Below are 14,072 nucleotides of genomic sequence, written 5' to 3' on the forward strand. Positions count from 1 at the left end.
ATCATGTGATGACATGATAGTAACACAGAAAAATACCAACCCCATGTTTTAGGACAATAGAAATGGCTCTCAGTGAAAACTCAGGCCACAACTATGGGGGTTTGAAAAGTGTGGCCATTCTCTGACTATGGAATCCGAACCCACTTTCAAACCCACGTGTGCCCTGGTAGCACCTCCTTACCTTAAAAACATTGATAGGGAGATCAATGACCACATAGATAAGGTCGCCCAGGGCCAGGCTGGCTATCAGTGCGTTGGGGCCATTACGCATACACTTGTTCTGGTAGATGATCCTGAGCAGAGTCGCATTCCCCACCATCCCCACGATGAAAATAGTACAAGATATCACCGTGTTGATATATTTGAAAGCTGACGTGATCTTCGTCTGTTGGGGGCAGTAGTTGTGCATGGAGCCATTGCTGGGAAGGGCCAGTTTGGTGGGTCTGGGAGGGGTAGCCAGGAGACTGAGCTCGGTTCCCTGAAATGTGGTGACCTCACCCAGCACAGAGCTGCTGAGATTTGAGCTGTAGGTCTCTGGGTTGTCGCTGAAGACACAGCCCACCAGTGCCATCCACAAGGGCACCTTGAGGCCAAAAGTGCCCATCCCCACGCAGATGTGAGGAAATGTCTCTGAGGTGCTGTGTGGATGCCTGCCCTTCTTTGTCTGTCACCTGAGAAAAAGAGGAAAAGATACATTTGGTTAAATCCAGTTGCTAATAAGATGGTTGTCAATGGTTATTCACTTCTTTCACAAAAAAGTAGGATCTTTTTGAAAATAAGATAGACACTATGCCCAGTTCCCTCATGGAAAAAGAAATTTAGAAAAGAACAAGACTAGAGCAGGTTCTCTCTCTCTCTCTCTCTCTCTCTCTCTCTCTCTCTCTCTCTCTCTCTCTCTCTCTCTCTCTAACACATAACCCTTTGCAATGCTTGTATCTAGATTAGAAGAATTGTAATATGGACAGTATATGCTAGTTTTCCTTCAACTAACAGAAAGTTTATTTCTCTACAGTGCACCAAGAATAATAATACTTGAATTATAAAAACAACCAAAAGCTGAGATATAAAATGTTATGAATAAGAGACAAAAGGAATTACATACAAATAAAAGGTATATAGTGTTAAAGTATAAAATGTCCAAATTCTCTAACACTTCAATATTCCCATGTGACTAATAACCATGGCTTAAAACATAGCAGAGTAACCACTGAATTTCTTTCAAAATAGCAACCTAAAATCAAAATATAGGAAGACTGTTCATACAATTAATCCGCTTAGACTGTTACTACTATTTCCTGACAAATGATGAATTATTGATTATAAACTTCAATGAGAATGAATGCATATTGTATCTTGAGTGAGGAATGTTTGGTGTTTTTATTCCTCAGAAATTATTCTCATGACAGATTTGTTAATAAGCAAAAGTGAGAAAACAAGAGAGAGAAAAAAAGAGAGAAGGAGAGGGAGGGAGAGAGAGAGAGAGGTAGAGAGAGAGAAAGAGAGAGAAAGAGAGAGAGAGCTATTCTCTCCCAAGCTAGCTAATGTTCTCTTCCTGGCTGTCCAGGGCTTAGCTCTCTTACTGTCTCTTAAATAGAACTGGAGCTACATGCCTGAGGACTAGCTCCTGTACTGAGGACCTCTGAAGCCAGGTTTTGTCTAATGCACACCAGGCCTAAGTGCAGCAGCTACACAGTCCCATTTTGCACAGAAGCAGAAGCCTAGCAAAGTCAAGACGATCAAGCCACAGGTGGTATGTGACAGTGCCTTGGCTCAGGGTCAGATTCATCTGTCTTTGGGATGATCAACCATGCTGTGACTCATCCCTTATTCTTGTGATTGTCCAGTGATCACCCCTTCACTTGTTTTTTCCATTTAAATACAGTTATTAGCATCTATCAGTGCTTGGCTATACCACAGTTAGGTTGTAGTGTCAAGAAAAAGTCTCCAAAAAAGACTGACAGATTCTACACACCCATAGATAATTGGAGCATGCCAACTTTGTGGACTTATGGAATCCATTTATTCAGAAACTCAAGGCTTTTTTTGATTATTTGTTTTGGGATCACATTTGGCAGTGTTTAGGGGTTACTCCTGGCTCTGCATGGTGCTCACAGGATCATATGGGTTGCTGGAGATTGAAACCAGGTTGGTCATATGCAAGGCAAATACTTTACCTGCTGTACTATTATTCAAGCCTATAGGGTTTTTGTTTCTTTTGAGATACTTGTAAACAACAAGAATTCTCTCTTGTCCAGCGTCTCTGTTTCTACTTTCGTGCTTAAAGAAACACTATTTAGAGAAGGGGACTCAAAAACTTCAATGTTGTTTTAAAAAAATAGCTACAAATGTTTTTTTCTGTTATAATATTTTCCTTTCCGTGTGTTTTTAAGAATCTCCAAGTGAAAACCTTAAGTACTTTTATGGGGAAGGTTGGTGTGTGTCTGTGATGATGCTTCTTGGTTATTATTGAAAACTCAAGGATAATATCTCTTCTCTGAGTTTATTCACAGTTGGTATTAAGCACTTTGAAGACTTGTCATGGGTCTTTTTAGAAATGAATAAAACTTTGGGTTTATCACTGAGCAGATAAAATAAAACTTATCAAACTCTATGAAAGGTATAGAGACCAGACATAGATACTGTACCCGGTATACAATTGCTATGCATTGCCTCCATGACCCAAGCTTTCCACCCCATGGCAAGCTAGGGCAATGAGCCCACTTCACTCATGATAATGGTGTCTAGAAGGTATTAAATGGTCTGATGGAAGTTTCAAAGCCAGAAAAAGAAGGGATCCAGGGCCAGATCCAGGGCCAGAGGAGTAGGATAGTTGGTAAGGCTCTTCCCACGCATGACTCAGATTCCACCCCAACGCCATATAAAGTTCAAGCCCTGCCAGGAGGGTCCCTGAACACAGAGCCAGAAGTGAATCCCTGAGCACCATTGAGTGTCTCTGCCCCCACCACAATCCCCCTCCACCAAAAAAGAAAAAAAGAGAGAAGAAAAGGAGAAAAATGGTAGTATACATATTGTGCTACACTTACTTAGCTTGTCAAACATGATTAAACTCTGGCTAATGATAAAAATCTTTCTATTTTCTAAACTGGGTAATGTGGCTGACAGTTTTGCCTGGATGTAATTATAAAAATTATAATTTCCCCCTCTTGCTCAAAGTTCAGAATACAGGAACAAAGTATCAATAAAGATAAAACATCATAATTTTCACTACTCAGTGGAGACCAGGACTTCAGAAATAAAGGGTCCTGTCCTTCTGCTCTTTAGACATCATATATACAAGTTGGTGCTATTTTTTTTTGGGAGGGGGAGACTATATCCAGTGGTGCTCGGGGGTTACTCTTGGCTCTGCACTCAGGAATCACTCCTGGCAGACTTGGGAGACCATATGGGAGGGAGACCATATGGGATACCAGGATTGAATCCAAATTGCCCTTTGTACTAATTCTCTGGCCTACCTTGTACTATTTAATGATAAAAATCTCTGTATTTCCCAATTAGTATGACATCTTTAGCAGCCACAGGAAAATACAACCCCACAAAATCATGCAATTAATTCACTAAAACTTGGATGAAACTGGAAGAAATTATAGAAAGTGAGATAAGCCAGAGTAAGAAAGACAAATACTTGGATGATCCTGGAATAGAGAGAGACCAATCAAGGGAATCAATAGTAATGAACAATGATAGATCCTTGGAGGAAGACTACAGAACTGAGTTCCAGTTGGGGGGAAGGGAGGGTTTGAAGAGGTGGATATGAAGAGACACAAGGACACTGATGGTGGGTCTTGGGTAGTTTGGTGATGGTGAGGTGAGGCAACTGAATATACTAAAACCTTAAATGCCAACACTATGATCTGAACCATAATAAGTCAATAAAAAACAAACAGTGTTGAGGGTCATGGGCACTTTGGTGGTGATGCTATAATTTTGTACATCAGAACATGGGGCTGTCTGGAACATTGGTGATGGGAATGTTGCACTGGTGAAGAGTGGTCTTCTTTGCATGACTGAAACCCAACTACAATTATATTTGTAATCAAGCTGTTTAAATAAAGATAAAAAAAAGAAAAAGAGAAGAACATGGGACTGGAGCAGTGGCCAAGTGATAAGGTGTCTGGCTGTGCTAGCCTAGGACGAACCAGGGTTCGATCTCCCTGGCATCCCATATGGTCCCCCTAGTCAGGGCCTACTTCTGAGCACATAGTCAGGAGTGTTGCCACCCCCCCCCAAAAAAAAACAAAAAATCTTAAAAAAAAACAACAACAACATTAGGGCTGGAGCTATATAGCACAGAAGATAGAGAACTCTCCTTGCCTACAGCTGACCCAAGTTTGACCCCTATCATCCTATATGGTCTCTGAGTACCACCAGGAGAGAGATCCCGGAGCATCTATGGGTGTGGCCCCCAAACCAAAACAAACCGACATACTGTAACCATGTTGCCTAAATTATAACTAGACAATTTTTAAAATCAGAGATTCAAAGAAAAAAAAGGAAAGAAATGAAAAGTGAGTGAGGCCTTTTCCAGAAATGGAACAGCTCTGGCCCTCGGAGCCCACCAGGAGCATATTTAGCAAGCTGACCTTGCTGGAGTGGCAGGACCACACTCTGGAGGGCACAGCTAGTATTTGCACACGATGGGACTGGTGAACTGCAGCAGGACTCAGCTGCTTTTCTTAACAAGGCCTGTGCTAGCCCGAGCACTTTCCTTTTTCTTCAATAAGGACACCACCGCTGAAATAGTTTCTGTTGTCATTTTCTGTCAACTCTCTAGACATGAAGCTGCAGGTATGGTCAAGCTTAAGGCAAACCATAGTACCAATTGGTTAAAAAAAAAAAAAACCCACCCAAACCAATTGAAGGGCTTCCCTGTAATGCATATTTCTCCAAGGACAAGTCTCCAGGTCACTTCCAACCATCTAAAACCCTTTGTGCTTCCCTTTCATCTACCCTAGTTATGCATCTGTCACAATCCCATGAACCATCCCGAGTTCAAGGGGGAATGATTCAGAGATTCACCCTTCATATTGGGGGCTTAAAGGCTGTTAGTAAGGAAGAGGATGGAATCTTTAGGCTTAGGCCAGATTCATTGGACCCAGCTGCATCTCCTACTTTCAGGATCAAAGTTCACCTGTAATTAGTAATTTGGAAATTCCATTCTTACCCAAATGACATGGGTTTGAGCCAGTAATTTACAAGAAAGGACAGAGGCCAAGGTGTTTCCCAATTAGTTGACACTCAAAAACAAAGCTGTGTGTATGTATGTGTGCGTGTGTGGGCAAATGTATGTGTGCGCACGTATAAGTGTGCGTGCGTGTGCGTGTGTATACTGGGCACAAAAGTCTTCAAGAGGAGAAACAAATGGGAACTTTTCAAAAGAAAAACAAGTTTTCTGTGTTTTCTTCTGGCTGGGTGAGAATTTAGCAATTCTCTTTCTAGACAGGCACGATTTTATCAGACCTCCCGCTCCACCTCCCTTTGGAGGCCAACTCGACCCGAACCCGAGCCACTCTGGCTGGTGTAAACAGAGGCGGGTTATCAGGAAACAGCCCTGGATTCTCCACACGTGAAAGGCGACAAGTGCCTTTAAAGGAAAAGCGGGGAACGCAGCGCCCAGACTGTTCCAAGGCAGGTTTTCCAAACTCACAGTGTCTGGTGGGGAAGGACGATCCGCAATGCACAAGTCCCTCGCACCCAATACCCTTAGCAGCCCGTGGCTTAGCCCGGCCGTGCGGGACAGGAGAGAGAGAGAGAGACAGGCCAGCTGGGCAAAGCTGTGCGAGCTACTTCGCAAGACTCTGCAGCCGGTACCAGGGCGCGATGCCACACAAAGTTCTCTCATGCCCGTCGGGGGAATACAGGGAGTCCGGGAAAGAAGTCCTGGAAAGAAGTCCTGTTTTCCCTTGACTACATTTTTGTTCGGGGAGACGGAGATGCATGCCTTTCCCCGGCTTTTGATCAGAGCCACAAGTCCCCTTAATTAATAATTCCAAAGCGCGCGCACTCCGTGCCGGGAAGGCACCCGTCCCGCCTGGCGCGCCCGGGCAGGTGGGTGCCAATCCGGGGGCTGAGGGTCCCCCAAGCCACCGACGACGGGGTGACGACGAGCCTAGCTTCTCCTCTTCCTCTTCCCCACCCTTTGGGGGTCCAGACGAAGTCTTCCCAACTCCACCCGCCTTTCCCAGCACCCCCGAAGCAAACTGATGCACCCACCGTGGAGCTCGGCTTTTGGGCAGCGGCGGGTGCGCAGCGCGGACCTTGGCGAGGCGGGAGTGTGTGTCCCTGGCTGGGGAGGGAGTCGGCTTCGGGAAAGTTCCTGGGCGCCTCTCGCTGCTCGGGGGAGGTCGCCCCCGGCCGCCGGGTGGGATGGAGCCTGCGAGCCAGCCGATCCACAAAGAACAGACCCGAGGCAGGACTGTGCGCGCGCGGGGGGCGCGGGGGAAAAGCCAAGTCGGGGGAACACGCCTCCGGGCTGTCCGCCCCTTGGGCTCCGGCAGCTCCGCACACTCCGGCCCTCGGGAGGAGCGCGCGGGCGAAAGACCCAGGAGCCCTCCCAGGACGCCACCGCTGCAAAGCAAAGCGCCGAGCTGCCGCCCCCTCTCCGGCCCCCGAAGGGCAGGAACCTTTTAACTCTTTCCTGCCTGAAGGGTGCGAAATCTTGCCAGCAGCGGGAGGGGGGTGGAGTGGGGGGTGAATGACGGGACTCGGAACCCTGGAAGGCCTGGCAGAGAGAGGAGCACGGGGCTGGGAGCCAAGGCTGGCACGGCCCATCTGGGATGGGTCTAGAAGACTGGCACGCAAAAACCAAGAGGCCAAAGAAGTCCTCTGGCTTCCCGTGCGCCTGGGTCTGGCTCGACTAGAACTTTCTTCAGCAGAGGGTAAAGGCAAGAATCCCTTGGAGACGCAGAGCTGTTAACTGGACCCACTGGACGCCTCCTTGCACCCTGCCAGCCTGAGCCCTCCAGAGTCGCCTTGCAGAGACCAGCCAAGTGCTATTCCATATGGGGCTCCAGAAACCTCGGGTTCCTCCCCGCAACGCGGCTTTCAGTTTCCTTCCAGGATAGACTTTATTCTAAATTGCAGTGGGAAGGAGATGAGGGACAGATGACACTTAGAAGTGAAGAGGATTCCTCCAAGAAGGCCGCCTGGAGTCCTTGAGGAAAAGAGATCTGGGCTCTGGCTTCTCCCTCTATGTGTCTATATGGGAGGGACTGTTCTGAGGCTTTGCCACAGCTGATGGTTTACAATTCACTTATCATTGGCCCTGATTTATCAGTCAGTAGTTGGGGATATGGTCTGCTGGGACCTCCTCATATGTGTGTGTGTGTGTGTGTGTGTGTGTGTGTGTGTGTGTGTCTGTCTGTCTGTCTGTCTGTCTGTCTGTCTGTCTAGGGGCTTCATCTCCAAGAGCGGCGGTCATTACTTGGTGAGGAATGTTGAGGTCTCTCTCTCTCTCTCTCTCTCTCTCTCTCTCTCTCTCTCTCTCTCTCTCTCTCTCTCTCTCACTCTCACTCTCACTCTCACTCTCATTCTCTCTCTCTCTCTTTCTCTTTTTCTCTATCTTGAGAAACAGAAAACAGAAACTGCTGGGAATGGAAGTCTCACTTCTGCAGAATCCCCCCCCCCCCCAATCCAGTGGCCACAGATGTCAGGGCTCAGATATAGGGGACTTCAGAGCAGGATTGTCATGGGATTTGGGGACTGATTGACAAAACCCTCAGTGTCACCACAGGACTGTTCCTTTGGAAGGGACCTTAATGAAGCATCACTAGCCCTGGGGCACAATCTGAGACTGATCTGCAGGGGGAGAAAGGTCAAGAACCACTGTTTGTCCCCTGGACTCTAATGGCCATCCCTTGGACTGCTGTGATGGACATTACTGACCCACAGGTGGAAGGAAAGACAGGGAAGAGCACTGGTCTAGCCCAGCTAGCCTGCCCGTCATGCTCTGCAAAAACTTTCTCTCTAACTTTCCCAAGGGAGCCAGTCAGACAGTTATTGGTGTTTTATTTATATTACAGAAAAGATATTCCTGGACTAGATAGATAGAGCGTGAGTGTGTGTGCGTCTGTGCACGTGCAGAGGAGTGTTTAAGGAACTTGCTTTGTATGTGATTCACATATGGTCCCCTGAGCATGACTAAGCATGATCCCTGACACTAAGTCAAGAATAAGCCATGAGCACTGCCAGATATGGCCCCCAAACAAAACAAAACAGCAATAAAAGTATTCTTTCAGGAACACACTTGTGATCTGATGTTCTCAAGGCATGAAAACATATTCTAAGAAGAGAAAGTTCTACATCAAAGTTCACATTTGCATATATGTAAAATGTACTGGACTCCAGGTTCTATGCACCCATGACCAGACATTTGGGCAGTGCACAACTTGCACAACTGGCCATATTAATCTAATTAGTATTTGAAAGAGCACTTCCATCGGTCCTTACTGCTGGAAACAGTCTAAGTCTAAATAATAAAGTCTACCTTCATGCTAGAGGGGCTCTTTACAAAAAGCAGAATCTATAAATGTTGACAAGTAGGTAGAGAAATAAAAACCTTTGTTAATTGCTGGTAGAAATATGAAATAATAGGGTTGGTCTAAAATGAAATTTAAAAAGAAAAAATATGAGTGTAGAATTACTTTCTGATTCTAGGATCAGAACAATACTATAATACTACAACAATACTTGCCTTGCATGTGGCTGATCCCAGCATCCCTTATGGTCCTCTTTGCATCACCAGGAGGAATTTCCAAGTGCAGAACAAGGAGTAATCCCAGAGAATCACTGGGTATGCCTCACAAAGAGAAAATTACTACAATCCAGCCATTCCACTTCTAGGTATGAATCTGAAAGAGCTGAAAGCAGATGCTCAGATATTGTTAAACCTATATTCATAGGAGCATTATTTTCAATAGTCTAAAAGATAACAGCAAATGTCTTCTATGGATAAATAAATAAACAAAATGTGGTACGTTTACACACACCAGAGTATTATTCAAACTGAATAGGAATACTTGGTGAGGAGAAGTGTAGATTCCAGGCTTTGTGAGGAGGAAAAACAAAGGAACAATGTGTTTCTGGTTTGGGTTTGGCTGATAGGAAAGTCCTGGTGGTGGATGGTGATGGTAGCTACACAGTGACTGGAGTATACCAGTGAGAGATGTTGCTTTAAGCTCTTAAGATGGGCCTGGATGGTGGTGGATGGTGATGGAGGCCTTTCTTCTCCAGCCCATGACATGTGGCCCTACAACCCCCTTCAGCTGTTGGGGTGGCAGCAGGGAGAAAATTCACTCATAGGCAGGCTTCGGGAGATATCAGCTTTATTCATCCCTGTACACCACATGTGTGGCCTATCATAACCATTTAGTCTGGATTCTTATTCCGCCTTGCATCCTAACTTGTCTCTCAGCCATCTCTCCTCCTGTTCCTTTTCCATCCAGGTCAAAATCCTCCTTGGCCCCTCAGGCCAAACCTCTTATAACCTCCCCAAGACCCCTCCCAGAAATGGGAGGGTCTTTCTTGTAGGTAATGTTACAGGAAGAATGGGGGTAGGGTAACAAGAGATACCTTTAAAATTTCTACCTGGTGTAGAGATGTAATCTGCTTCCTTTGTCATATTGTAATATTATCTGTTGATCTTCTTTGTATGTTTGTGCAGTGAAATTACTGTGTCTTCTAAGAAAGGCCTTCAAATATAAAGAAATATGCTTTATAATGGTACTGGGACTTCCCAAGCAGTGCACAGTGTCCCTGGAGTTGTTCCTGGGTCAGTTCAATCCCCTGGATCAGGATGCAGTACTTCTTGGGTGCTATGAAGTAGGGGGATTGAACCAGGGTCCCTTATTCTCTAATTCCTGCAACATCTTTACACCTTAAGTTAGTGTCTTATGACACAAGTCACATGCATTGGTGTGCATTTGTAAAAAAAAAATTCGGATTAATTGCTTTCTTTTTAGGTAAGGAAAACTTCTTTTAGACACTGGATATTTTTATTTTTATTTGCTTTACTTTAGGGGAAAAGATTTTAGTGGTTTTAAAATGGATTTCAAGCAAACTAGCTACCTCGTAGAACACCTCTTCCCCAAACCCAAGTTTCCTCTGTGAATGTCACTTCTATTATCTCCATTTCATACTTTCAGTGGACATGTAATTAATATACCTGACTTCTTTTTTTAATATCTTTATACAAATTGATTACAAACATGATTGTAGTTGAATTTTAGTCATATAAAGATCACCCCCCTTTCACCAGTGCAACATTCCCATCACCAGTGCCCCCAAATCTTCCACCTCCCTACCCCACCCCCGCCTGTATTAGAGACAGGCTTTCTACTGCCCTCATTCATTCATTCATTCATTCACATTGTTATGTACATTCTTGTAATAATTCTCAGAGACAATAGAGATGAGGGCTGGAAGGTCCACCTCAAGATAGGAAGCTCTCCACAAAGAGTGGTGAGTACAGTTAGAGAAATAACTACACTGACAATATATCTGACTTTTCAGCTTGGCTTCCAAAGGCTATTTCTTTTCCCTGGAAGCTGAAATGAATTGAGCAGAGAGTTGCAGGGTTTGGGGGTTTAAGGGAGTTTATTATTTTTTCTTTTTGCTGTGAAACTACACCCTGCAGTGCTCAGGGTTTACTCTCTACTCTGCACTCAGGGATCACTCAGGGAGGTGCACAAGAGACCATCTGGGGTGCTGAGAATCACACATGACTTGTGGATTAAGGCTCTCATTAGGAGGAAGATTACTGTAATGATGTTTACAGTCTCTTCTCAGCATTGTATTATATTTATTGATTTCTTGAACAATAACTGCTAAAGATTGAGAAGTACTCCACATAGCACTTAAAAGCTGACTTTTAATGCCTCCTCAGGGTAACTTTGATTAGGAATCTAAGTTCTTGATTCAACGCTGCGAAAGCATTTTCCTGTTGAGAACTTCAAAGATTCTCATACTTGAAATATCATAGTGCATTGACCACTTCCAATATTCCTTAGCAATGTTGTGTTTGTGGTCATTTTTGAACTTGGGGTGGTGGTGGGGAAAGTAAACATAAAGGGTTCAGAAAAGAAGAACACAAGGGGCCTGAGAGATAGCATGTAGGTAGGGCATTTGCCTCGCATGCAAAAGGAAGGTGGTTCAAATCCCCCGAGCCTGCCAGGAGCGATTTCTGAGTGTAGAGCCAGGAGTATTTCCTGAGCGCTGCTGGGTGTGACCCCCCAAAAAATAAAAAAAGAAGAAAGGAAGAACACAGATTATGAAAGGCTGGAGAGTGTGGGGACATGTTACAGCAGAACCTGGTCTACACTAAGACCTTTACTTGGGAGAAGTAAAATGAACCTATGTGAGTTGAAGGTACATTTTAACTTCGTGTGTGTGTGTGTGTGTGTGTGTGTGTGTGTGTGTGTGTGTGTGTGTGTGCATAGTTGTGCTCCAGAGACCAAACTCAGTTCTTATATATGCAACACATGTTCTCTCTCACTGTTCTATACAGCACTGAAGGTCTGTCTGTAAAACACTACAATTCACCACAGACAGTTTGTTTCCAAAAGTAATTCATGTAGATCCTGCTTTTTTGGAAGATTTTTTGGTTATACACTTTTTTTGTTTGTTTTTGGGCCACACCCATATACTCAGGAGTTACTTCTGGCTCTGCACTGAGAAATCACTCTTGTTGGGCTTGGGGGCCCATATGGGATGCCAGGGTTGGCCACATGTAAGGCAAACTCCCTCCCCACTGTGCTATTACTCAGGCACCAATGTAACATTTTTTTTGGGGGGAAGCATTCCGTTAGCATCTGTGGTTGACAACTGAGAGAAGTGTAACAAGAAAGTTTTTGATTTTTTAGTGGGGGTGGATTTCTTTGTTTTGCTTTTGGTGATTTACACCAGTGACTGGGCTTTGGGTACTTTAGGTTTTCCCTGGGCTCCTCGAGCACTGCTTTTCTTTCTTCCCTAAAACTGTTGAGGAGTAAAGTAGCATCAGCACTTGCTTTGCAGCAACTCTTTTTTTTTTTTTTTTGATTTTGGGTCACACCCAGCAGTGCTCAAGGGTTACTCTTGGCTCTATGCTCAGAAATCGCTCCTGGCAGGCTTGGGGGACAATATGGGATGCCGGGATTTGAACCATCGACCTTCTGCATGTAAGGCAAACCCACTACCTCCATGCTATCTCTCCGGCCTCGCAGCAACTCTTTTAGAGGAAGTTGGAGGCAGCTCCCAAGTTCCCTTTATGCAGGCTGTGTATGTTCCAGCTTTGACTCTGTGGGACAGGAATTTTAGGATTATTGAGATATACAATATAAATTTCATTATCATTAGGTGTGTGAATGAATGTGATTGTTTCTTTGCTTATTCCAGTTAGCCTATGGAAGATTTTATAGGAGTTCTCTGATTCCAAACAGTAGGGAAAAATCTGCATTTTAAAATGATGATTGATATAGAGATTGTAGTAGAGGGTTCTGATGTGTTTTCTCATGGCACAATGTCAAGGTATTTCATACTCCAAAATATACTTAGGCAAAATATAGTCAAAGTTCTTGGAAAGTGCTGATGATTTTAGTGAAGGGACTGAAAAATTAATCAGCCATAGAATTCTTAGTCATAAATTCTTCAAAACCATGAAGAAGCAAATAAACAAATCTAGAGATATTAAGTATGCTATAGTACAACTTCTGTTTCTCCAATAAGTCAGCAGAGTGATCCAATAAGTCAGCCCCCAAACACAAAAACACTATTAGCTTGTAATTTGTCTCAGTGCAACCCTCTGCAATACCCTTCATCTCTCTTACACAGAGGCACCCAAAGGAATCTAGAGTAGATAATTTCTCACTGGGTTTTTTTTTTCAAGCAGGGCAGAGGGTGTCCTACTCTAGATCCTGTAAAGGATTGTTTCTGGACAACTGAAAAAAAATTAGGTTTGCATTAGGAATTTGATAAAATTAGTATTTTGATTAAATATGTTTATCTAAGATCAATAGGAGAATGCTCATATTTTTTATTTAAACAACTTTATTACATACATGATTGTGTTTGGGTTTCAGTCATGTAAAGAACACCACCCATCACCAGTGCAACATTACCATCACCAATGTCCCAAATCTCCCTCCTCCCCGCCCAACCCCTGCCTGTACTCTAGACAGGCTTTCTATTTCCCTTGTATATTTCCATTATTAGGATAGTTCAAAATGTAGTTATTTCTCTAACTAAACTCATCCCTGTTTGTGGTGAGTTTCATGAGGTGAGCTGGAACTTCCAGCTCTTTTCTCTTTTGTGTCTGAAAGTTATTATTGCAAGAATATCTTTCATTTTTCTTAAAACCCATCGATGAGTGAGACCATTCTACGTTTTTCTCTCTCTCTCTGACTTATTTCACTCAGCATAATAGATTCCATGTACATTCATGTATAGGAAAATTTTATGACTTCATCTCTCCTGACAGCTGCATGATATTCCATTGTGTATATGTGCCACAGTTTATTTAGCCATTCATCTGTTGAAGGGTATCTTGGCTGTTTCCAGAGTCTTGCTATGGTAAATAGTGCTGCAATGAATATAGGTGTAAGAAAGAGTTTTTGTATTGTATTTTTGTGTTCTTAGGGTATATTCCTAGGAGTGGTATAGCTGGGTCGTATCGGAACTCAATTTCCAGTTTTTGGAGGAATCTCCATATTGCTTTCCATAAAGGTTGAACTAGATGGCATTCCCACCAGCAGTGGATAAGAGTTCCTTTCTCTCCACATCCCCGCCAACACTGCTTGTTCTCATTCTTTGTGATGCGTGCCAATCTCTGGGGTGTGAGGTGGCATAGTTGTTTTGATTTGCATCTCCCTGATGATTAGTGATGTGGAGCATTTTTTCATGTGTCTTTTGGCCATTTGTATTTCTTCTTTGTCAAAGTGTCTGTCCATTTCTTCTCCCCATTTTTTGATGGGATTAGATGTTTTTTTCTTGTAAAGTTCTGTCAGTGCCTTGTATATTTTGGAGATTAGCCCCTTGTCTGATGGGTGTTTGGTGAGTAGTTTCTCCCACTCAGTGGGGGGCTC

At 43.9% G+C, this 14,072-nt stretch overlaps 1 protein-coding gene across 1 annotated transcript in view; it reads right to left on the bottom strand.

Moving 5' to 3' along the window:
• The window catches only part of EDNRA (endothelin receptor type A), a 64,694-nt gene extending 58,391 nt beyond the window's left edge, over positions 1-6,303 (bottom strand). Inside the window, exons 1-2 of the mRNA XM_049770089.1 lie at positions 6,232-6,303; positions 182-671 (exon numbers count right to left, since the gene is read on the bottom strand). Of these exons, the coding sequence (XP_049626046.1) occupies positions 182-604 (423 nt within the window). The 5' untranslated portion in view covers positions 605-671; positions 6,232-6,303. The remainder of the gene's footprint in view (positions 1-181; positions 672-6,231) is intronic.
• Between the last annotated feature and the right edge of the window lie 7,769 nt (positions 6,304-14,072).

The sequence above is a fragment of the Suncus etruscus genome, chromosome 3, assembly GCF_024139225.1.
Source record: "Suncus etruscus isolate mSunEtr1 chromosome 3, mSunEtr1.pri.cur, whole genome shotgun sequence".
NCBI lineage: Eukaryota > Metazoa > Chordata > Mammalia > Eulipotyphla > Soricidae > Suncus > Suncus etruscus.